This window comes from Mesoplodon mirus (genome assembly GCF_964341445.2).
Source record: "Mesoplodon mirus genome assembly, chromosome: 5".
NCBI lineage: Eukaryota > Metazoa > Chordata > Mammalia > Artiodactyla > Ziphiidae > Mesoplodon > Mesoplodon mirus.
Genome location: NC_138980.1, coordinates 82,684,749 through 82,711,280, shown reverse-complemented (window position 1 = coordinate 82,711,280; position 26,532 = coordinate 82,684,749). Strand labels below are relative to the sequence as shown.

Sequence of the window (26,532 nt, the reverse complement as noted above, 5' to 3'; positions counted from 1 at the left end):
TTTAAATTTTTATGTATATGTAGTGTTTTTAAAAAGCTGAGTAGATGAATTAAATACAGTTCTAGAATGATGATCTTAAGTAGCTAGAAATAGAGAGTTCTATTGTATGAAGCTAGGAATATCACAAGGAAATTACTTCCCACAGTCAATGCTATGTAATTTAGCTTGTTTCATAAAGGAGGACTTTGAGAAAATTTTAGTCTCATCCAAATACTTTGTAAAGAAAAGTACTTATGATAGTGTTTGATGTGAAATTACTACAAACATGTACTGATAGAAATTTGGTAGGATTTTTCTTTTTTTTTCTTCATACTAAAGATATCCCATTAAGACTTTAAAATTTATTTTCTCTCCTTCTGTGTATTAAATAGCATTACTCATTTCCCCCATATATCATTAAGATCTTTAACAGTGCACTTAGGTAAATGTGAGAAAATAGGACAAAATATGTTTATTAGATAACACTAATTATATCTAATGACCGGAGAGGTATGTATAAGTGTGATGAATTTAGTAGATAGGGTAAGGAGCAAAAAGGTTAGGTTTTTAAACTTGTAATAGTTTATCTAGAAAACTAAAACTATTTGATTAATAGGTAACTGTTGTCACTTTTATAGTAATCTGAAAATATGCTAAAAAAAAACCCACCTTGTCGGGCACTTCTTATTTCACAGGGCAAGGTTTTTCTTTCTATTAAACTGTATTTTAGACTTTCTAGAAAGGTATGTAATTTATCTTTAAAAAAAATTCTTGTACTGTGCTTAAATTCACAATTCAGCTGAAGAGAGCTGGTCAGAATGGAAAAAAATCCATTTTTTTAGTGCTTTGTATTTTGCTAGGAAACAGTCTTGAATTGAGGGTTTTTTTATACAGTAGCATCTGTGAGATGATATAGTTTTCTTTGTTGGGAGAAAAGTATTCTGCCTGAATCAATTGTCAAGAGGTTTACTCTAATAAGGCAGCTTGTGGTATGACTAAAAGAAACACTGTGCACAAGAAATTCCCACAGCAGTTTGTTTTTAGAAGAAAAACTGAGTTCACCTGAAACATGAATACATTGAAAACCAGGACTTAATAAGACAGAGCTTAGAAAGGGTTGCTGTCCAAAGGTCCATGTCAGGGATCTCATCCAATATCTGTCTGTGAGATTCTAAAAGGCATATAAACCAAAATTACTTTTTCTTGAGCTTTGAGAAGTACTGGCCTGAATCAGTAACATTCAAGCCTGTTGATGTTAGTGTTTGGATTTAATTCAGTGAGAATGTGTTCTTTTTAACCTGCAGGGTAAACGTAAGGTACCTCCCTTCTAAAAACAGTCTTTTCTGCCACGTCGGCCACTCTGGATTTCACAGGTTACAATAGGAGTGCGCTCACACTTGCCCTGGGGAACAGAGGCCGGGTATTGATTAACTATCACGCTGGCATCAGAACTACTCTTAGGATTCCATTTTTTTGTTGTTTTGCATATTTTATTGATCAAAGTGGTAAATGAGCATCAAGCGTGCAAGAAGACGATGAATTGTTTACTTGCATAAAATAACCTTTCAATAAGGGAAGATGCATGGCTTACACTTTGGTTCTGTTCTGCGGCCCGAAGCAGATGGCATTCAGCTGCTATTGATTTGCTTCCATAGTTAAGGAGCAGCCTGCAGCCCTGCATGCCCACTGCATTGTGAGAAGGGGTGTAGATTTGGGGACCAGAATGGCAGCCAAGAAGGACTGACTAACCTTCCCTAAAATCCTAAGGAAAAAAAATCTTATTTGGAAATCATGAATATCTACTAAAATGGAAACTTGAATTAATGTAATCAGATGTGTGCTGATGCTTTGAAAGAAAGAACATTTGTGGTCATCACTTATGCAGATGTCTCCAATGAATAACAAATAGAGTAATAATCACAGAATACTAATTTTAAACATATTATATTCAAAGAAAGCTAGATAAAAATTTTCCTCCTACCTTTGGGGTAGAATTATATAATCTTCAGATGTACATGTAATGTCCACTGCTGAGCTTTCTGGCTTTAACATAAATGTACACAAAAGTTGTGCTGACAGCCTCCTTATTTACAAGTTGTGTGATCTCCATTTATACAACACTCCACCCATATCCTTTGTCAGCAATCACATTTGGTTTTAAAATGTCTTTCCATAATAGGTGGTTACAGATGTTGAATTTATAAATATTTTCCTTGAAGCTGTGTCCAGCGATGATTTTGCATCTCAAAAACGAAGGATAGGCTGACCTACCAATTGTTGCTTTTTTTTTTCCCTTCCAGACTCATGAAATACTGAAAACCACTTGTCAAAAACAATATGAACAAAAAGTAGATATATTTACATAACAAAACATGTATTTATTATTCAGTAATACACATATTAGTCAAGCTTAGCTAAATAACTTAATATTTTCTTGCAATTTATAATTTTAAATATGAGTAAAATATGCTTAACAAAAATTTATAATGAATCTGCTTGCCCGTAATAGCAGAACTTTGCAGACCTACTTTACTGGGTTCTTTCTCGTAAATAACCTGTTATTACAAATGATTGTTCTGAAAGCATTTTCATATGCTTTTCAATAACTGTTATTCTTTGTAATGGAAACGTTTTATTATAAGCTATGTTCCTTCTTTGTGGGGGAGAGGGGCAAGTTCACTTCTGTTGGTCCTGAGTAAATGTTAGCTCTGTCTCTTCCCTCCTTCTACTCCTACCCTGGTGATAAAGGTTTGGGAGGTAAATTTAACAAAAAAGCAGTTGCCTTCACATTTCTTTTTCTTCTCTTCTTCTAATACCAGAAAACCCAACTAATTTCTCAAACCTTTCACACAAGAGACAAGCTTGGAGGGCAGAGGGCTTTAAGGTGAAAGAAGGCGTGCTGGAAATGCTGGCGTGTTGACTGGCTTTTGTGCCCTTATTGGTCACCACCACGTTTTACGTTCTCTGTGTCGCTTCCGATGTCTAGTGTGATGCAGAGAATATCTACTCTGTGCTTCTTCTGTGAAATACGAGATCTCATTTCCAAGGTAGGGAGAGAAGACTAGTTGGCATCAGGGTTGTCAAACTCAAAAGAAAGTTGAAAAGAGAGAAGCCCTTCTCTTCCCTGCCCACTGTGTGGCGGGGAGCAGGACATGTCTGGGAAAGGAGAGCCAAGCCAGGGCCTCTGATTCTGGCAGTGCTCATGCCTTGTCTCGAACAAACGAGAGCTGTGTTCGTGAAGCCAAAAGGTAATCAGCAAGCTGAAGGTGTAGATGATACTGTAGGAGAGATACTAGAACGCTTCAAAACCAAGTGACCCGCACAACGTTGAGTGGCAATTAGGATCATCTTGCTTAAATCCTAATCCAAGGTTAGGATTGATGGGCTCAGTTAGTTAGGTGTAGTTGTTGAAATCAACTTAAAATTCCTCATTTTGAACTGGTCCTGATTCAGGCAAGGCATGTAATCTGGGCCAGTTTAATATGTTTTTAGCAGGTAATTACTATTTCTACCTGATATAAAATTGTGTATACAAAAAGTGGTATGTTTAATTAGTTTTTCATTAGAAAAAAAAAATCCCCCTATTCCATTCTCTTGGCAACATCTAACACCAAGTATCAGCCGTATTTAACAATCTTTTTGCTGACCCAGGAAAAACTTCGTCAGCATCTTACAGTATTTATTTAGCCAAATCAACTGACAGACTCTTGAAGGTCAACTACAGGAGAGTGAAAAGACAGAAGAGATACTCTTTTTAATAGCTTTACTGAGGTATAAACTACATACCATGAAATACCATAAGTGTACAATCATTTTTATTAAATTTATAGAGTTATAATAGCACAATCCAGTTTTAGAACATTTAGCACAATCCAGTTTTAGAACATTTCTATCACCCCCAAAATTTCCCTCATGCCCACAGAATCTACTTTTTTGCCTACACATTTTGAGCAACTCTTATTATAAACTTGAGAAAGCAAATACGCGTTAACAATTGGTGGTACCTCCCTTTTCTTATTCATTAGCCTTTGAATCTCATTAGTGTGCTTCAGGTTTGGAAGGTGACTCATCCTTGCGATGTAGATCATCTTGAAAGGACTCTTATCTTTTTTTTTTTAACATCTTTATTGGAGTATATTTGCTTTACAATGGTGTGTAAGTTTCTGCTTTATAACAAAGTGAATCAGCTATATGTATACATACATCCCCATATCCCCTCCCTTTTGCATCTCCCTCCCTCCCACCCTCCCTATCCCACCCCTCTAGGTGGTCACAAAGCACCGAGATGATCTCCCTGTGCTATGCAGCTGCTTCCCACTAGCTAGCTATTTTACATTTGGTAGTGTATATATGTCCATGCCACTCTCTCACTTTGTCCAAGCTTACCCTTCCCCCTCCCCATGTCCTCAAGTCCATTCTTTACATCCGCATCTTTATTCCTGTCCTGCCCTTAGGTTCTTCAGAAACATTTTTTTTTTACATTCCATATATATGTGTTCACGTGTGGTATTTGTTTTTCTCTTTGCGACTTACTTCACTCTGTATGACAGACTCTAGGTCCATCCACCTCACTGCAAATAACTCAATTTCATTTCTTTTTATGGCTGAGTAATATTCCATTGTATATATGTGCCACATCTTCTTTATCCATTCATCTGTTGATGGACACTTAGGTTGCTTCCAGATAACTGTATCTTAAAATGTGGCTTTTGGACCCCCAGACAGTCAAAAGAACAAAAATAGAAGGTAGGAAGTGGGAAAAAGGAAAGGCAGGAAGGCAATAATTTAACTCATTCTCTTTGGTGCACATATTTGTTTTCCAGGGAAGAATGGATGGTAGATAGTAGAAACCTCTTCTGTACTAACTTCATCCCTGACTCCCCAATAGGAGCGAATGCTACTGGAAAGAGAGGGGGAACTTACACTGTCAAGCACCTGCTGCATTTCAGGCCCCTCTAGTGCTCCTACGTGTGATAGAATTGAACTGAAGGAGGTGTTGTGTAGATCCCACTGCTACTTATTCACCTGCTGAAGACTGCAGTCTCCTCTCTTTTGAATAGTTCTTTTAGCACGTTTGATCGTATTCCATTTAGCATGTAAAAAGTAGTATTTTGCAGCAAATTAAACTGCTTTATGTATTACAAAACTTTACATTTATAGGCAACTTAATTATTTTGCTACTGGAAAAAAAGACCTACGGGTCATCTAAAATGATAACTGATAACAAAAGCATTTCTCATGGAATGGATTTTGTAGTTATCAGAATACATAGCCTACTGTCAACAGCTGAGAAAAAGATGTCAATGTTCAATAGATATTTATTGAGCATCTACTGTGCGAGCTGCCTAGCACAGAGCAAATTATTTACACCTAACCCTTGCCTTTGAGGAATTTGGTTTGGCCATTCAGTATCTAAACAAATAACCACAAAGTAGTATTTGTGTTTAGAAGAAATGTATACAAAATACACAAGTACTAAAGGGATCAAGTTGGTTTGTTATGTGGATAGTTCAGAGAAGTTACTTAACTTTCAACAAGCATTTTAGTAGAATTAAAATTTAAATTTTTTCATGGGAGTTTCCTGTATTATCTACAATGGACAATACGTTAAGTATATACCTATTCGTTAGGTATATCCATTTTGAAAACTATTAACTTTTTTTAAAGCACATTTAGTAATAGTAGTAGTAGTGCTAATGATGATACGAGATATCACAAGTTATTGATAAAATAAAATAAAATTTTAAATATTTACTTCCAACTCTTGCCTGTCAGCTTTACTAAGAAATTGAGGAAATCAGAATAAAAGAAGGTTCTATTTTCAATGAGTAATATTTTCTTCTCAATACTTAAAAGAATAATTATTCAATTAGTCCCAGAGATGGAAGTAAATGAAATTCATGTCTACTCTTTTTTCTTTAATTTATTTAATTTTGGCTGCGTTGGGTCTTTGTTGCTGCCCGCGGGCTTTCCTTAGTTGCGGTGAGCGGGGGCTACTCTTCGTTGCAGTGCACGGGCTTCTCATCGTGGTGGCTTCCCTTGTTGCGGAGCACGGGCTCTAGGCGCGGGCTTCAGAAGTTGTGGCACACGGGCTTAGTTGCTCCGCGGCATGTCGGATCTTCCCAGGACCAGGACCCGTGTTCCCTGCATTGGCAGGTGGATTCTTAATCACCGTGCCACCAGGGAAGCCCACATGTCTACTCTTAATAAGGAATTCAAGTGAACTTTCCTGACGTTGTTGTTTGCAAGTGCAATAATTTAGGTTGTATTTTGATTGTTCTTTAAATCCCATTCCTTTATTTTTTTTCTCTTAAATATTACTTAAATTTTGCATGTCTTATTGGCTTCTATGTAACTAAAGGGCATCTTATAGTTTTTCTTCTCTTTTGTTCTTTGCCTGCCTTAAGGCAATTAGAACCTGTGATTTTTAAGCACTGTTGAATGTTTGACTCTACCCTATACCATATACATAAAATATAAACAATTTTCCTTAGATTCTGTTCATCTCAAAGTCAAATTCATTTGAGTCATTGATCAGAACAGACTTTCAGGCCAAGATCAGGAGTTAGCTTACAGCATTAGCATGACTGGTCACTCAGACTTCATCAAGATCCTTCAAATACAAGCAGCAAAGTAATGCGCAATTATTTTAAAACTATGATTGTATTGCTTCTATTTTTATTTATAGTGAAGTAGGTATACTTGAAAAGGTATACTTTGGGGTTTGCTAAAATTTCTTATTAATTGTGGTAGTCATTCATCAAATTAATAACAGAAGGCCACTGAAAAATCATTGAGATCCTTTGGTTTGGTATAGCATCAGCATCAGTGTTTTTTCCAGAGTATCCCTCTTTGCATTAATTAGTGAAGAAATGCCTATTCTGTCAAAACTGGGTGTCCTGGTAGAAAGTTCAAACACAGATACAGATCCATCACCCTTCTCTCTGCAGCCTGTTCCCGCCTTACACGTGTATGATCATTGCAGCAATCTGTTGAAAGTCTCAACTAGAAAGGGAGTTTTTCCCTGAAAATATAATTAGTCAATTAGTTTTTAAGCACTTAAACATTTCAGAGTGTATTCTAAGATTAGCTACAGTACAGCAAAAAAATTACATTTTTTTTCGTTTTTCCCCCCAATTTATCAGATTGATCCTTCTTTTATCTCTGCACAAATGACACTGTTAGTGGAGCTGGGGCTATCTAAGCTTAAAGAAGCTCCTAAAAGATGAGAACATTAACCTCAAGTGCACTGAATTCCCTGAATGTCTTGCATTCTCCTGCTCAGTCTTGAAGTGGGCACCTGCTGTTTAATGTAATTAGTTTCAAAGGGAATGTCAGATCAGTCCTCAGGAGTTTACTCTGACCCAAAAACCTTCGTAAGAAAATATCAGTGAGACAAAACAAGAAAAGTTATCACAGTTGGGATGCTCCTTCTCACTGCATTATTCGTTATTCAGGGGCCTGTTTTAAGAGTCCTATTTGCTGTCTCGCTCAGTTATTTTCTGGTTGCAAAATTGTGCTCAAGGCAGAATTGCTTAGCAGGTAGCTGTTTTCCTCTTCTCAAAATGAAGATGTGGTGGGCTGAGTACAAAAAAAATAAGAAAACATTTGAAATTTTAACAATAGTTTTTAGTATTTCTTATACTAAGATTTAAAAATTAAAGACAAATTAAGCTTGTTAATTTTCAACTTACATTTTCCCATTAAAAAGTGTACTGAACAAGGCTATTTCCAGTTTCTCTTTTTATCCTTATTGATGTTCAGCTTTATGAGCTGTAATAAAGAGGTTGAAAAGGGTCTCATTTGAGTAGCAGGATAAGTCTGACAACAAACGGCAGCATCACGATTCCGTTTGGTTTATTTTCCCTAAGACTTAGGTGAGCAGTTGCTTAATTTGTTGGTGATTTGTAAGCCACTAGTCTCACGACCCTCTTTGTTTATTTCCCTCTGTCATCCACCTTGGTTGAGTCTTGCTGATACATTCAGCCACACCCTGGCTGAGCTCCAGAACTTAAGGGAGGGGCTGTGGGCCCCCTTCTTGCCAGAGGGTGAGAGAGGAGCAGCTGACCCTTGAAGGACCAGAAGGTTATTAAAGAAGGAACTGCAAGTACCCTTTAGGGAGACAGTGCAACTGGGAACCAGTACAAGGCCTGGATGCTCAACTCACCTACCTCAAGGGGCAGACTCTCCACCTTAGAGGATCTGGGCTTGGTGTTATTAACAGCTAGTCATTTAACATCACAGAATTAGTTTTCCCATAAAATGCCCTTGATCCTATCTACCTCAAAGGTGGTGATGAGAATTAAGTGACCCAGTATATGTGGGGCCATTTGGCAATCCATAAAATATTATGCTGATACCAGATATTACTGTGGTTTTTTTAATTAATTAATTAATTTTTATTTTTGGCTGCGTTGGGTCTTCGTTGCTGAGCACGGGCTTTCTCTAGTTGCGGCGAGCGGGGACTACTCTTCGTTGCGGCGCACGGGCTTCTCATTGCGGTGGCTTCTCTTGTTGCAGGGCACAGGCTCTAGGTGCACGGGCTTCAGTAATTGTGGCTCACGGGCTTAGTTGTTCCGTGGCATGTGGGATCTTCCCGGACCAGGGCTCGAACCCATGTCCCCTGCATTGGCAGGCGGATTCTTAACCACTGCACCACCAGGAAAGCCCCAATATTACTGTTTTTCTTAGCAAACACCTTGCTTAATTTCCTGACTGTCTATAAATTCTTGCTACAACATTCTGTAGCAGCTGGACCTCAACTACTTTTGGTAAAGTGTTTGCTGGGGTGGTACTTGTTATCTCCCAAAGTGTAACCTTACATCAGAAACTTCAGTTACAAAGTTTCTCTTTATATTAAGCCAAAATTTGCCTCCTCAGTATTTGCCTGTGTTGGGTTCTGCCTCTGGAGTAACCCTCATGCATGCAAAACACTGTTTTGTATGCAGAGGTAAAGGGTGAGTGAAGCAGGCTCAGTCCTGCCATCTTGGAGCTGGAGTGGAAGGGACAAAAAACAAGTAAACTTATAAATAAAATAATTGCAAGCGCTATAAGGGAAACAAAAAATAAGGGAGCAAGAAAAAGATGATCTGGGAGTGAGAGCAAGTGCTTGAGTTTGAGTGGTCAGGGAAGGCACCTCTGAGGCGACATTTAGACCAAGACCTAAGACTGAGGAAAGTTAACCATGTCGAGTCTGAGAAGAAGGCTAAGGGAACAGCAGATATAGAGGCTGTGGGAAGGAGCATAGGCCCACCGGTGGCTCTGAAGACCGCTCCAGCTGTAGCTTTATGAGCGAGTGGGAGAGGAGCTCCAGGTGACGCTGATGATAGGCTGAACATGGAAGGTGAAGGGAAGGAAGCTTTCCGCTTTGGCAGCTGGGTGGGTGGTGCCCTCATTTGCTGAGGTGAAGAAGGTGGTGGAGAAGGGGATGGCAGGTTTGTTTTTTTTTTTTTTAAGGAAACAACAATTTCTGCTTTGCACATTTTGAATTGAAGATATCTTTAAGAAGCTCAAGTGGAGATGTTAAATAGGTATTTAGTTCTATGAGTCTGGAACCCAGAAGAAAGTTCCAGCCTGGAGAAATGAATATGCATCTCATCAGCATAAAGGTTTTAAAATCCATGGCGGTTGGTACGTTCAGATAAGACTGGGGAGACAAGAGGGCACTGGCTAAGCCTTGAAAAATCCCAACATTTTGAGGTCAGGTGGAAAAGGAAGAGGTAACAAAGGAGAGTGAAAACAAGATAGGAGGAAACCGGAGGGTTGCAAAAGCAAAGAAAAGAGTATTTTAGGAAGTGGGAGAGGGGTTGTTTGGCTGAGCGCTGGCTACTCAGAAGTTGAGTATGTTAAGGACAAAAGTGGCCATGGAATTTAGCAACACAGAAGAGATCTGTGACCTTGACAGGCTGCAAATGGTGGAAACCAAAGCCATTTTTGTAGAGGGTTGAGTAATGGATGAACTGGAGATAAGAAAAGGAAACAGCATCTGTAGAACAGTCATGAGAACGTATGCCATGAAAAGAAGCAGAGAAGTAAGCTGTGTTCTCTGAGAGATTTTTTCGATTTGTTTATTTTGTTCTGTGAGATACTAGAGCATATTTGTAAGCTGATAGGAATGATTCAGCAGAGATGATAGAAAGATGGATGGGTGGATGGAAGGATGGATGGAAGGAATTAGATAAGTGAATAGGCAGAGGAGATAAGGGTTATAACTAAAGAAATATTTGAGAAAGTCAAGAGGTAGGCTGAGAGCCAGAGTATAACTAGAGGAATTGGCCTCTGAGAGAAGGAGTGGCACTTCCTCCTCTATAGCAGAAGAAGGAAGAGAGGATGATGGAAGGGTAATGTAGATAGAGAGGGGTGAAGATGAGGGACATCAAGTCTGGTGGCTTCTGTATTCTCACTGAAGTGTGAAGACTGTTTCTCAGCTTAGGGGGAGGGTGAAGGAAGGGGTAAGGGAGATTCAAAGAGAAGAGGAGAGGTATGAGATGGATGATGGTGGTTCCTCTAGAGCAGTGGTTCTCAAAGAGTGGTTCCTGGACCAGTAGCATCAGCATCACCTGGGAACCTGGGAATTTTTCAGAAATGCAATTTCTAAGGTCCCATACCAGACCTACTGGGTCAGAAACTTGGGAGGTGGAACCCAGCAATCTATGTTTCAACAAGCCCTCTAGGTGATTCTGCTGCTGGCTAAAGTTGGAGAACCATTGTTCTAGAGAAGAGAAACAAGACAATGTTTTGTAGATAAGACCTTGAATTTAATGTGAAACCAGTTTCTTTGTACTGTGTGGTTTTCTCGTGGTGTTTAACAGCTGGGGTTGAGGCATGGATAAGAGATGCCAGGATTCAGCCAGAACTGAGGGATTCTGAGCACACAGAGTGGGGGGGGCGGGGCTTCATGGGGTTGGAGGCATTTCAGGGAACTGATTATCACGGTCAATCATGGAATCTAAAGCTGGACAAGGAGCACTGAAAAGTCCAAGGGGGCTGATGGAAGTGAGAAATCTCTAGATCAGTGGTTTGGACGTTTCACTGATAGGGGGGCAGCACCATTGCAAAGAAGGGCTCTGTGTAGCACAGCTAGGTCATGTCTAACCTCATTGGTCCACAGAGATAGTGCTTTAAAGATCTGACTAAAGGAGTTCTGTGTAAAAATTCCATAAAACAGATACTTTGGCCTGTGTGCATGTATCAGTGTATGCATTAAGAGGCCAGGAAGTTACAAGATAGTTGGATCTTATGCAAAACACAAGCTTTTTTAAAAAAATTAACAATGACACAAGTAAAACCATGTAAGAAAATGTTTACTTTCTTTAAATCAGCTTGTTAAATTAGTCAGCTTCTGTGATAGATTATTTTTGTTCATCTTAAACTACTGCTACTCCTAAGAATCATAATAATAAATAATATTTATTAGGTACTTACAGTACAGTAGGCACTGTAGCAGTTTCTTTATAGGCATGAGTCTTATTTGATCACGACTACAACCTCTGGGGTAGATAATATTATTGACCTTGTTGAAGCACGGAGGACTTAAGAAACTTACCTATGATTAATTTTGAACAATTTAAGTGAATAAATGTTCAAAAGTGCATAAAATTCTTGTAAACAGAAACAACCTATTTACCATTTCTCCGTAACTATAAGATAATAAGGTGTAGTGCACTTGATCAATGGCCACCCCTAGGTGATGACACCCAGCTGAGCCTTGGGGAAACATACACGAAGAAGATTTGTTGGCAGAAAATAGGAGCTTGCCTGTCAGGTGCTCCCTGGTGCCTCCCTGGATCCCTCTCTGGGCCATAGCTGGGCCAGGCTGGGGGGAAGCGTGGTTGAGTAGACCACTACCTGGGATGGTTGGTCTGGTAGACCAGTATGGTTAGTGTGTAGGCCTGACAAGGTGTCCAGGTTGTGCATTGGTCCCTCTGTTGTATTTGTACCCTTGTGTTTCTCCTGTATCTCTGCCTAGCCCCAGTGATGTCTGGCTTCTCAGCAGGCTGTGTACCAGGGACAGCCATGGGCAGGGAGCAAAAGTCAATCCAAAAATGTTATCTTCAGACACCAGAGGCACATCTTCCAGCTTTTTCTTCTTCTTCTTTTTTAATAAATCAGTGTTTTACCCTCAAACTGCTAAGATCTTCAAAATATAAAACTTCTGCTTGAAAATGTATATAGTCATTTTAACTTGCTAGAGTATCAGCGTAAATCTTTGCTGTCTCCCTTTAATTGCTCTTAATAGAAAGCTGTTAAAAGATCATAAAATTTGTGATTAAAAAGTTAAAGTAGAATTGTATTTTCTTCCACTAGCCAATGCTAAATTATTCCTTCTGGGTCACTTTACAGTGATTTGGACAATCCTTTGTAAAATAAATTTAATGAAACACCTTCCATTTCCATAGGGATACTGTCTGTGATTTGGTAGGATAATTTTCTGGATAATCAGCTTACATTTTTATTTGTTTAGTCTCATCTCATTACCTATATGCTTGATTTCTTTACTATTTGGTAATGTGTGTTCTTGGCACCTGCTGTGTTAGGCAGACAAGTTTTTCATGTATTTGTCCTTTTCTTGCTTTTTATAGACAATGCAATGTATGTGTGAATCTAATGGCTTTTTGATTTTTCATAGACTATTCTTTATGTTGTGGACTTTTTTAAAGTAGTAAGTTAAAAATAAACATATCAGGGTTGGTTCTTTCCTCCCTTCCTTCCCCCCTTCCCTCTCCCCTTCCTTCCTCCCTCCCCCCCTCCCTCCCTCCCTCCCTTCCTCCCTTCATTCCTTCATTCCTTCTTAAAGTATTCTTTTTTGTGTGTGTGTGGTATTCGGGCCTCTCACTGTTGTGGCCTCTCCCACTGCGGAGCACAGGCTCCGGATGCGCAGGCTCACGGGCCCAGCCGCTCCGCGGCATGTGGGATCTTCCCGGACAGGGGCACGAACCTGTGTCACCTGCATAGGCAGGCGGACTCTCAACCGCTGTGCCACCAGTACTAAAATAGTGAATTAAAAGTAAAATAGCAGAGTTGGGTTTTTCCTTTTCTTCTCTCTATTTGTTAAAATATTCTACCCAGTACTCTGCTCTTTGGGCCAAAAATTGGACTTTATGATCTGCGGAGGCAAGAAGTCTGTATCAGCAGGGGTTTGTGTTCTACCACAGGTAACAGTCGAAATAAAAGGACTTAACTAAAAGTGGGGTTTCTCTTTCTCAGGCATATTATTTCCTCAAGCGTTACCAGTGGTGGGTAATTGTGGGTTTTGTTTCCGTAGCTCAAGATCGACAGGGATTGGATCTCTTTGATTCTTTTGGCCTTTCCCTTATGATCACAAGGTAACATATGAACTTAGAAACTACGCTCATGTTCCAGGAAAGAGGGGAGGGGAAAGGGGTGAAAAGATGAGGAAAAAGATGAGGACCAGCGGAGCCTGACTGTTCACTTTTAGGGAACTTTTTGGGTCTTTCCCATCCGGTGACTTCCACTGACACCTTAGTGGCCAGGTCTGCAACACGTGGCAGGGGAATCCGGGAAATGTGGGAGGGGTGTTATTGTCATTGTTTTTTGTTACTCCCTGTTGCTTTTTTTTAGCTTGGCAATTTGCCAAAACCCCACCACCACCACCAAAAATTGGTGCTCCATTAATAAGGAAGAAGAGGAGTATGGGTTTTGGGTGGGCAACCAACAGTCTGTGCCACAGCCTCCAGTGGCAGAAGGCAGGCAGAGAATTCAAGCTTAAGTGTAGAGTAGCTTTCCCTGCAGTCATTCTCTGCCTACTTCCTGGGAAACCTGGGAGCCTATCAGAAGAAGGCTGGTATAATCTGGAACCCCCCAGAAAAGGGTCCATGTTCACTGTTGAGTGTAAATCCCTAAATAGACATCGATAATTTAACTCCAAGTTATGGGAGGACTTATTTCAGCATCAGATTTGGGGGAAGGATCAGAGTAGGTGTGTTCTTCTTTCCATGGACTGAGAGCACAGGCTCCTGCTTGGACGTGATGTGGTGACTAGCAGCCAGGTACATATAGACCCACTCTCTCTTCTTTCATGCTGTCGTATTCCATCTCCGTTGGTGTAGTCCTTTTGGGCTACTGTTAACCCACCTGTGTATTTTATGTGAACAATTTCATTAACTGCATTTTTTGTTGCATCCAAGAGGTCAAGGACCTCTTCCCCACTTCCTTTATAGACTTGTTCCTATATAGACTTGTTTTTAACTTTAGACCTATGAACCATCTCCACAAGGGCCACTTTTCATTTTTGGTACATTTCTCTGAGGACTTGCTACTGCACCTCAGAATAAGTCTCTGTCTCACTCTCTAGCTGCTTCCCACTACGTGTTCCCACTGAGTACCATGCACTATGAACTTCCAAGTTCAGCCTCATTCAAGGTTCTTAAATTCATGTAAAACATTAGTTGCATAACTTTAGCATATAAACAGGAAACTCAATGCAGTGCTTATACCTGGACAAATATAAAATACTGTTGGTGGTCTTCATTAAAAATTTTAAAAAGATATTTGCCCAGTACACTATGTCTTAGCTATAGTGCAGTGAGAATGTGTATACCTCGGAAGGCCTAATTGATCTAAACTACACCTCTTGAAACTCAGCTGTGCTGGGGCTGTGTCAAAGTGCACAGTATGTGAAGAAAGAGAATGCTAAATAAATCAGAGGAATAAAGTAGAGATTTGGGAGCATGTTTAAGGGACTTGAGAGAGCAAATTGTTTTCAAGCACTTTAAACACTTTAAAAACATCAATTCCTCAACACACATAGGCTATGCTAATTGTAAATCTTTCATTAAAAACCAATCTCCAGGGCTTCCCTGTTGGCGCAGTGGTTGAGAATCTGCCTGCTAATGCAGGGGACACGGGTTCGAGCCCTGGTCTGGGAGGATCCCACATGCCGCGGAGCAACTAGGCCCGTGAGCCACGACTGCTGAGCCTGCGCGTCTGGAGCCTGTGCTCCGCAACAAGAGGCCGCGATAGTGAGAGCCCCGCGCACCGCGATGAAGAGTGGCCCCCACTTGCCACAACTAGAGAAAGCCCTCACACAGAAATGAAGACGCAACACAGCAAAAATACATAAATTAATTAATAAAAACTCCTACCCCCAACATCTTCTAAAAAATAAAAAATAAAAAATAAAAAAAAACCAATCTCCAGAGGCTCTCTCCAGGCAACATCTTACGAGCCTAGTTCTGATTTCTATTTCTTCTTTAAAGTAAAAAGATAGCGCTTCCATAAGCATATTCTATAATTTGTATTTCAATTGGTGTCTTACCATATTGTTTGAATAACTAAATCAGTTTTGGTTTGCTTTGTAATACATGATTTTATTCAAATGTATTAGTCCCCTGATTTTAGTTTTGACTTATAGGTAAGTAGCTAGTTTATTATTGCTTTCAGAATTTTTTTTCTCTATTTGAAGATCAAGAAAATGCCTCATAAATCTGGTGTTATCTATAATGTGTAATTGAGCCACATTGTTCTTCAACATATAGTTAGGTAATTCAAATGGATCAAAAGTATGTAAAATATGGTTTTAAAGCATTTTACCCAGTCAAAGAAGAATTGAGCAGGTCAGAAGTTGCCAAATAGGTTTTGAAATGTTGTGAGGCCAGATAATTTTGGTCTTTGCTTTTGCTTTATCCTCAGTTTTTTTTTTTTTTTTAATGTAGGACAGAAATTAATGAAATTTATTGTTCTTCTTCCTGGAGTCTTTATATACTTGTAAGAATTAGTTGCGATGCTAAGCAAAAATTTAAATCCAAAGAAAATTAGAAATGTATTTTAAGGGAGCTAAATTTCAGTAGTTCCATTAAATTTATCTATGGGTTCCATTAAATTTATAAATACAGTAGAAAAATATAGATTGGAAAAGATAAAGGATTCCAATAAAATTTACTAAGAAAAGAATTAAACTATGTAGCCCAGTGCTGTTGTGCATGCATAAACATCAGTAAATATTTATGGAATGAATGAATGACTCAGTGAATAGGTACATCTGTAGATCAGTAGTTTTAGAGCTAGGGAGACCTAGGTTCCAGTCCTGCCTGTCCCCTTACCCTTTAAGAAACCTTGTACAGGTGATTTAGACTTTCTGAGCCCCAAATTCTTCATAGGTAGAATGTGGATAATGAAAGCATGTCATTGTTTTGTGAAAATTAAATAAGATAAAGAGCCCAGCACAGACCAGGTGTTAAATAAATATTGTTGTTATAAACTATATGAAAACTGCCTTATGTGGTAAGTTAAAATTGTTGAAAGTTAATATGACTCAGTCCAGTATTAATCATCACATCACATAAAATGATTCTTTTATTTCACACATAAAAAATGATAGCTTAGCCCAACCTGAGGGTCTCAGGAATGTTTTCTAAGGGAGGTAACACTTGAGCTGAGACTTGAAGGAGAAGTAGGAGTTGGCCTGTTGAGAAGAGGTGGGAAGGGCATTTCTAATAATAGAGCTATACCCTAGTAAAAGTATTACCAAGGCTAAGGTAGACTAGTTCAGTAGTGTTGTTTAGATTGGGCCTTACTGGCTCTTATAAGCTCTTTATGCACTGTAGTCAGAGTAATAGTCTATTGACCTAGGACTATATATCCTTATCAAAAAACAGTTGAGCATAATACTTCAATATATGCATATTTAATAATGTTTTATACATGTACTGCTATAAATTCATTAAAAATTAGAAAAGATAGGTTTTTTACTTTTTCATTATTTTTTATTTTAAATCTTTTTCTTATATATTTTCAATCTTTTTTAACATTTGTTTTTCTGAATCACAATTAATTATCTTGTTTAACTCTCCACATCTCTGTAACCCACTTTGGAGACCATTGGCCTATGAAAATCCATTGAATATGGACAAAAGTTTTCCTAACAAAGTTTCTCAACCATGTTTCATGAGAGTTTAGGGTTTATAGTTTCTGTATCTGCATGATCTCATGCCTCCAATCTAGAAAATTAATATATCGTTTCACAAAGCTGACTACATCTCAGTCAGGGCTGTACTTCCTCAGAGCAGAAGCAAAACCACTTGGGGGGGGAGGGGCATTCCCTGAACCTGGCCTAGCCTTTCCCACAGATAAAGCCCTGCAGAAGATGAGCTCATGAACCTAAACTACAAAACAGAAGAAAATGAACAGCTATGAGTGAGAGACACAAAAACAGGATTAAATCCCAAGAAGTTCAAGTAAAAGGACAATTGAATGGAAACCCAAAATTAAAATGTCTAAAATAATTGAAAGCATAAGAAAAGATCATGAGCCTAAGAAAAGCAGAACAGGCAGATTTGAAAAGGAACCAAATATGAAATGAAAATCTAATGGTTAAAATTAACTCAGTAGATTAAGAAGCTGTTTAGAGACAGCCAAAGAGAGACTATAATGCACAGTCACTAGATCCGAGGAACACTACTGCTGTTCCAGTTGTAGTCAAAATACAAATCATCCTTCACATGACACAGAAGTCCTGCCCCACCTCTCCAGCTCAGGTTCTCCTACTTTATTGCTCAGCTTCATTGTTTCCTCAGGCACAGCCTCACTGGCCTTTCAGTTTTCCTAACGCCAGGCTTCCACCTTCCACAAGTCTTTGAACACATTGTGTTTTGAACAGTGTGCTGTGCTTTGCATCTGAAATACCCCACTCCCTTTATCCCATTAGCTCATTCAACTCCCAGCCGAAGGGTCACTTTCCCAGGGAAGCTTTGTTAGTACTTCACAGGTTAATAGGGTGCTTTTTTTTTTTTTTTTACTGTTGTTTAAAGAAGGGATTTACTTCCTTCAAGGTACCTATTTCAGTTTGTAATCTCACATTCATCACTGTGATTATTTGAAAACCATCCATCTCCCCCACTAGACTGTAAGTCCTGGGAGGACAAGACCATGTTTGTTTGGTTACCCATTGTGCCAGTGGTTGTACTTAGTACCTGGTAAACAAATATCTTTTTTATCAATAGATATTCCAGAAACACAGAGGACATAAATTTTGGTATTAAAATAGTTCAGGGGCTTCCCTGGTGGCGCAGTTGTTGAGAGTCCGCCTGCCGATGCAGGGGACACGGGTTCGTGCCCCGGTCCAGGAGGATCCCACATGCCGCGGAGCGGCTGGGCCCGTGAGCCATGGCCGCTGAGCATGCGTGTCCGGAGCCTGTGCTCCGCAACGGGAGAGGCCACAGCAGTGAGAGGCCCGCATACAGGAAAAAAAAAAAATAGTTCAAAAGATGGTTGGTTTTCCAGTTGCTATTGTTCCATGGTTAGTTTTATCTTTTTAGCCCTATTATCAGAAATTAGATTTCTTCTGTCAAATCTTTCTGAAGCCAAGTGACTTTGTTTCTTTGCACAGATTCTTTACCGTTTTAAATGGGCCCTTGTCAGCAGCCTTCAGCTTTTAGTGCAAGTCCTCAGATTTCTTGCAAGATAGTCTGTAAAGCCCTGTGAAACGATAGCAGATGTCTATTTGAATCTAGGAATAGTTCAGTTTTCACCAGACACCGAGGAGACGTGTCTTGGGAAGGGTGGCACACACAAAGAAGGAAGCGTGGTACACTGGGTTCTTCCAGAGCACATCTGATTTTTATTTTTTAGGTGGTCATGAGCCTTCGTTAGATCCATTTACCAGCTGACTTTTTAAAAAAGTGTTCCTTTGGTAACCTTACTGTGGTTCATTTTGTGAAATTGTGAGCAAGTGCTGGGGAAGGATAAGTGGAGGACTGAGGATGGCATAGCCTCTGTGAGCTGGTAGGTTTTGTTCCCAGAGGACAGGGACACGGCAGCCCACTTACTGCCGTGAGGAGGTATTGATTTTTCTCCCTCCCTGTTCTTAGCTGTACCTCTGAAGTAGGTGTGGTGTGCAGCATCTTTCCTGGTGAAGAGAGGAAAAACTGTCATGAACTTTGTCACCTCAACCGTCGGGCATTTCAAACCAAACAAGGTGGAATAGGAAAAGAGCTTTCAGGACTCTTGGAAACCTCCCAACTTAGTTCAATACCCTGGCTTTTGTGACTGAGAGGTTCCTTGCAGTTGTTAAAAAACCTTGATAGACAATGGGAAGAAATATGGTGGGGTTTTTTTTCTTTAATGTTTTGAAAAGAGAATAAAAGGATCAAATCAGTGAAAACAGCGCAGCTTTGTGCAGTGATCTTGGAAGGTTAGCAAAGTGGTCTTGTCCAAGTTTTCAGCAAGATGTTCTGTTCCTGTTATAATTGGCTGCTGGGTAGGTTTGGACCTAACTAGAATGCCAGCGTTCGATTTCACCGTGTCCTCGGTGGAGATATGTCACCGTTTATGCTCGCCTTAGTGACAATTTTCTAAAATGGAAACTCATGGGAAATCATTACAGTGTTTATATGTCTCCCTTTTCGGACGGCGTTATCCTGTGATATTTTACCAGTGTTTTCCACTGCATGATGGCATCTAGCGAAGGTTAAGGCAGAACAGGTCCCTCTGTAATTTTGTGACTACATTTTACTTACTGAAGAAGAAAAGATAACTGACAATTAAGTATTTGGGATGTCACAGAAAGCACATGTGCAACTAATCAATGGTATCCTTTGGGAACATGATTTTATAAAGCTGATAATGTGGAAAAATCGGGATTTTGTGATTTCTGTTACATGATGATAATTGCACCTTTTCAATAAAAGAGACATTTCTCCTGGAGTAAACATTGAGCTGGAAGAGGATGCTGCTACCATGCTATTGTTTTTCTGCTCCCTTTAGGCAATTTTTTGGTAAATATTTTCATAGAGATTTTTTTTCCATTCTTTTTTTAGAGTGATATTTCTGGTCTATAATAAGGAAAGTTATTTATTCTTCTGTAACTGAGTAACATGGTTGTAAAGAATAATAATTATTTTTTTCTTCTTACAAGGTACACTCAATTGCCCATTTTAATATTTATCAGAGTTGGATATAGTCTTAGCAAAGTCTGTTACATAATATATCACACACTTGTTACAGTTCTTTGATTTAGCCCCATTTCCTTTGTGCATCTTAATAGCAACCTGATTTTTAGCCTATGTACTTCCTGAGTGGTAAATTGGCTGGAAATTACTGTGGTTTTCTGTTAATTCTGTAGCATCTCCAGTCTGCATGTGTATGAAAGAGCAACTAAAAGATGTTCAGAACCCAGATATTTAGAAGCTCTTACGATTCCTACTCTTCCCATGCATGTGCCACTTTTCCTATTTTTATGGCACAAGCTTCAGCTAGAGATAGATTCCTTCTCTGCTAGTTTGGACAGTAGTTTCTTCTTGTTCCAGCAGCTTTGGAAACTGCCACCCTCCTTAACAGAATGGTTAGTTAACTTAAAGACCACATTATCTCCTTGGTCCTCCACCACCTCATTCCATGCTTGGTACCCACTGTTGAGTGACCTCTTCATATGGACACTATTTTAATCTTTTAGTCATTTTCATTGCTTGCCTCTAGCTCTTCCTGAGTTTATTCTTATTTCCCTTTCCTTGGGGATTAAATAATATTGCTTTCAGTGGAGTGAGAGGATTGCTCAGCTCATTTTACACCTTTGTGGAAGCAGGACTGCCTTGCTGACTTACCACTTGTGACCAACAGCACTTGTGACCTACTCTCCAACTTGCATCTGGAGATTAATTAATTCTGCCTCTTACAGTATTTGACTCAGTACTTTAACCTGTACGATTTAATGGGATTATTTCCAACTTTTTCTTCAACTTGTTATGCTCATTTTGAATTCTGACATTTTACTGTGTAAGTTAGCTACCCAGCCATGCATTCCAACTTGCATGCAGTGTCAGGACTCTACCATCAGAGTAATTAGTTAATCAGTTAGAAAGCACCAGGCCTGGGACTCTCACTGCCCAGTGGTTCAAAATGCCCGTCTCATAACAGGTGTGGTGTACAGTGCTTCATCAGCTGTACTCTGTGGAAATAGAGTTTAAATCTTACTTTCCCTCCATTTTGCTAACTTTGGGAACCTTCAACACCACAGCTTATTGAATTCTAGAGTTATATTTAGAAGACATAGAAGCCATAAATATGAACTGCTTTCTAAATCCGGCACAGCAGTAGATTTTGGACTTTCAGAAAAAAATCCTTCACCGGACACGGCCAGACAAATATTTTCAACCACAGCCTAAAGCTGAAAGCACTCATGAATTCTAATACAAGGCAGCACACACTCCAGCGGGGTTCTAATTGACAAAGAGGTAGAAAACTGAAACAAGAAGGCTAGCGTGTCCTTTGGGGAGCTGGCATCCAGCACGGGCCCAGCAGTGCTTCAGGCTCCAGGCCAAATGAAAAGTGTGCCCAGCAGCGTTGCTGCCACATCAGAGCTGCAAGCAGGCATCTTTGGCTGGGCTGTCAGGGGTCTGTTGGACCCCCTACCACTCGCAGCACAATTATATATGTGTGTGTATTTTTCAGCAAGCAAGATTCTCAGCTTTCATCATTTTCAAAGGGATCCATGAATCGTAGAGGACTAAGAAGCTCTGTTTGTTAGATAGACAATAATCCAAACCTCCAAAACCAATAAAATAGATGGTTGAGAATTGATACAAGAAAAAAATTCAAAGGAAACAGAATTAACATTTATCGAATGCTAATTGCATGCCAGAGACTCTTGGAGACATCACCTAATCCTCACAATGACCTTTAAGGTAGACAGAGGAGATACTCAAACCCAGGTCTTGCTCTAAAGCTACATATTCCTGCTACACCACTTGCCTCTGTAAAGAATGAAAATGACCATTCAATTTACCATTGAAGATAAATCAAACATAAAGATAAGCAAGCTAAAACAACAGGGAAATATTATTTGATATTTAAAATGTTGTTTATATATATATATATATATATATATATATATATTTTTTTTTTTAATCAAAAGCTTATCTAGTGAATAGGTCTGGTGATTTAGACCAGACTGGGGTCCCAAGCATGTGGGATGGCCCAGGGTGCAGCGTCAAGAAGGAGTGGTTCTTCTTGAGCAGAAGCTTTTCAAGAAACTGAAGAGGATTTAAATGAAACAGTTGTGAGGCCCCACTTCACTGATGGGTCACTCATGGAATGTGGTCATGTGTTTCTGAACCAAAAGATTTGGTTGACCTAATACATTTTCTCTGTTGCATCTCTGTACTAACTAATGACAGTCATTTCACTTATACATATGTATTAAATTAGGTAAATTCTACTCTATTATACTCTGTCTCTGGGCTTAAGTATTAATTATTTTCTTACAAGCCTTCTTAGCACAGTTGAGGAGATATTCCCTCCGCATAACCGAAAGCTTGACTAACACCCTCCCCCCGCCAGTGCTGCTTTCTTACAACTGTAAATCCTGAAATCCACACTGGTCATTGTTTTATAGAAAATATTATTTGAGAATATTCAGTGAACATTTAACAAAAATGCTCACAAATTTCTGAAGTTTTCGATATTCTTTTTTTCTAGTATATCTGACCTAAAACAACATGATCATCTATTTGGAGCACTCTGGGGAGGCTGAGCAGGATTAATTCCCATCCTGGTGTTGCAGTGTAAACAGCTTTTTGCCTGTCTTTTGTCATTAATGATCACGCTGTAGATGTAGTCAGTGCATTGTAAGCCAATCTGTCAAGGCAAATAAACAATTCACCTTGTTAAAATTCCCTAAATCTTGCATTAATAAAACGAAAGTAACCCCCCTGAACACTCAAGAGATGTCCTCCTCCATACTGCAGTGATGGATGACATGTCTAAAGATCCTGGAAATTAAGTAGTTCAGGTCATTAAAAGTGTCCCACACTTGTTATTGATTTAATTTATTTTAAAAGATGGGAGTGGAGATAATAATGGTTACCCCCTCCCCTGTTTTTTTTAATCTGAAAGCTACCACTTGTTCACATAATTAAAACTATTGCCAGGGTGAACAGCTCAGTATTTGTTACAACATTAAGCTTTATTATTCAAATAGGTATTATCCTCTTAAATAGATATCTACAAGTACAAGCTGATAATCATTGCAACTTGTATTATGGCAAAAAAATTCCTTGGAACTTCATATGTATCATGATTCCTAGAACCTTTGATTTGGGGCACTGAAATAATGACCTTCTGGGCACCCCAAAAATATTCTCGGATAGATAAAAATTTAGATGAAAACCAAATGAGTTGATGGAAAGAAACAGAAATAGTAATGGAAGAGTAACCCTGGATGGGGGGGGGTTCTCTCCATTTTATGAATTTTTCATTTTTCTACTTTATAATCAAGAAAAAAGTAAACATTTTAGAAAGATGGAGGGATGGATGCGAAGGCATTTAGAGAGTGCAGATTCTGTGTCACTGTATTCTAAGGAAGTTTAACTGACGTGTGTGTTTACTTGTTTATCACTAATTTTCTCCACCAGCCCACATTCTATTGACCTGTAGTATTCACTGCCATATCCTAGTGCCTAACATAATAGGTGCTCCGTAAATATTTGTTTAATGAATAAAGTATTACCCCAAATATCTTTATTTTCGTCTTTTTTATTTCTTAAACTTCAGTGGGTACAATGGCCATGTAAGGAATAGTAAGAGCCCCAGACAAGGCTGGATCTCCAGATTACCCCTCTCCAGGGACTGAACAGCAGGACGGTTGAGCACTAGTATAGTACAGAGGTCAGTGTGCTAGCACTGGTGATCTCTGTAGCAGCGTATTCCATTTTATATGTCCTGAACTGGGTAAGAGAATTCCAAAACATGGTGAGAATTGGGGCGGCTCCAGATGTAAATTATGGCTAAAAACAATACATTATATAGAATTATGTGTATACAGGAAACACACAATTTGACCTTCTTCATGTGTTATGTATCTTTTGCATCACTTTGCATAGCTGTTCCTGATCAGCTGTATGAATGACATTTCAGCATCAATTCTCATTGTGGTTTTTTTTGTTTTTTTTAAAACATTTTTATTGGAGCATAATTGCTTTACAATGGTGTGTTAGTTTCTGCTTTATAACAAAGTGAATCAGTTATACATACACATATATCCCCGTATCTCTTCCCTCTTGCATCTCCCTCCCTCCCACCCTCCCTATCCCACCCTTCTAGCTGGTCACAAAGCACCGAGCTGATCTCCCTGTGTTATGTGACTGCTTCCCACTAGCTATCTATTTTACATTTGGTAGTGTATATATGTCCATCAATTCTCATTGTTTTTTAAACAATATGTACTTACTGGGGGGAAAAAGCCATGGTAAATTATAAAAATGACCCTTAAGAATAGTTACATTAATTTTAGAGATTATTGCACAACGTCTGATGCTTTTCCCATGGTCTTTGTAAAAAAAAGGGCGGGGGAGCAAATGTGCAATCATTTCTCTGGCAGACTCTTTCAAAAATAAATATATATGAAAATGCACTCTTACAGTTCTCTATTAGATTTCTCCTTGAAATTGCATAATTTGGATATCTGAGAACTGACATGGTTATGCCATTATGGCAGCTATTTAGCAGAGCTTCCTAAATGGAAGAACTCTATAGATTTTTTTTTCAGCATATACACTGATTTACACTTAGTGGTAAAACTGTTACTGACCCTTTAAGTGGAGCTGTCCAAATAGCAATAAATGTCCGTTGATCCTATTGCTGAAACAGGTGTTAGCTGAAGGATCTTGACTAAATCTTCCAGTTAAAAAAGCCATGTATAGTATTTCCTGAACAGTAGTGGTTTCTTGTAGATAGACACACCCCCCCCACACACACACACACACAATTTCAGATCACTTTATCACTAAATAAGGAAAACTTGATGTAACTATCTTATCAGTATTATTGATGTTCCCAGGTTTTTAAAATACTCATTCTGGATTAGTACCTCCGTGAAGGCAGGAACTGTGTCTACCTGGTGCCTGGCTGTCTTTCCCCCAGTCAGCATCTGAAGTATATATAGTAGATGCTCTGCAAATGCTGCTTGGGTGAAAGAATAGATAAAATGGAGCATTTGCTGACACTGAATAACATGTGTGTTGGCCTAAATTCTTGGTGGGTGAAATGGGTAATTTTGCTTTTGGGTAATAATGCTGGTAAGAACTTTGATGGATGGTTATGACTTTTCAAAATAGTTTATTTGATTGATTGCCTAGCAAACTTCACTTTCTAATTGTTTTCTGCTTTCACAGGCTGTCATTCTAGAAAATGAAGAACTTCCCAAACTGTTTCTTGATTTCCTAAATGTGCGACATTTGCCCTCTCTACCAAAGGCAGAGAGCTGTGGGTAAGAGTTGTTTACCTATTGGACATGTATCTTAAGTTACTTTTCAATCACTTATTGGCCTAACAAATAACACAGGTGGTGCGGAGGGCCAACCTGGCCACACCCATTCTTTTGGCTTGGGACAGCACTCGCTCGCCCCCTGCTTGTAGTCAAAGGAATTGCTCCTGAGTCTTGTGGCCAGGTGACCAACACTCAGTAATTCAGGTTTAAACTTGAAGAATTGACTTTTTAAATTATACTTTTATATGGAATGGTGTTACATGATGGGAATTATAAATCTAGATAGCTTATTTAGAGACTAATGTTTATTTGTGAATACATGTGCAAAGTCTGTATCCCCTTGGCACATTTATTCATATACTCTTTAAAGCTGTCAATGATCTTAGAAGTGATTTTATCCAATTCGCTTCATTTTAGAGTTGAGCAAACTGACACACAGGAATAAAGTGCCTTTGCTAAGATCTCTTGCCTGGTAGCTGGCAGAGCCCAGGCCTCTGGCATAAGCTCTTTCCCCACTGTCCTGCTGCCTCTCCCTCAGAAACTTCTAAATGGGGGGCTGCACATCCTAATCCCTCTCTGCCAAGAAACCACACATCTGATATCAGCAGCAACTGGGAAAAGTTCTTCTGAAGAATTAACTCTGAAACAAGCCACTCGCCCAGCTCTGGGCACCTGTGTTGATCTGGCCTCCGAAGGCAGTCGACAACATCTCTTACCTGTTAAATCTATTTACAAAGAACCACGTCATCACAAACTCTCTGCAGATCCAAGTTGGAGAGAGGGTTCTATGCCTTTTCTTGCTGCCTCCAGACCTGCCTGAATGACTCACACTAACTACAAGATGTTCAAGCTAACCACACCCAAAGTTGTGTTAAAACCCAGCCGTCTGCTGGATGAGAGGCTAACACCTGTCACGGCTCCCTCACCAGCAGTGTTTACTCAGGGCCACTTTTCAGTCAGCTCAGAACAAGAATCGTACACCGCACTCACCAAGTCGTGTGCATGGTCAGTGCTTCCTGTTCCAGTTTGGTGCATTTGCTGGGAGGTTGAGCTTCATATGTAGTTGTGTATTTTTTAAGAAGAGATAGTGGGAATGAAATGAGTGAAATCTTTTCTCCATTATATAAGTCCAAAAGCAAAACCATAGGATTTCTGAGTGACCTCCAGGAAAATTGAAATTCAAGACTATTGCAGCCTTAGGGTTCCTTAGAATGAGGCATCAGCCACGCTGTGACTGTGAAAATACCTAAGTCTCTTTTCAAAATGTCTCCCAATTCAGAGCTCTAAGAATACTGGCTATTTCTTCTTTTGTTGACATAAATACTGACACAACT

General features: G+C 39.3%; 1 protein-coding gene across 2 annotated transcripts in view; it reads left to right on the top strand.

Annotated features, from left to right (window-relative positions):
- The window catches only part of SNX24 (sorting nexin 24), a 171,136-nt gene that overhangs the window by 137,047 nt on the left and 7,557 nt on the right, over positions 1-26,532 (top strand). For both annotated transcript variants that reach the window (XM_082620953.1, XM_082620952.1), the window contains one exon: positions 25,104-25,198. In XM_082620953.1, coding sequence (XP_082477079.1) covers positions 25,104-25,198 — 95 coding nt within the window. The remainder of the gene's footprint in view (positions 1-25,103; positions 25,199-26,532) is intronic.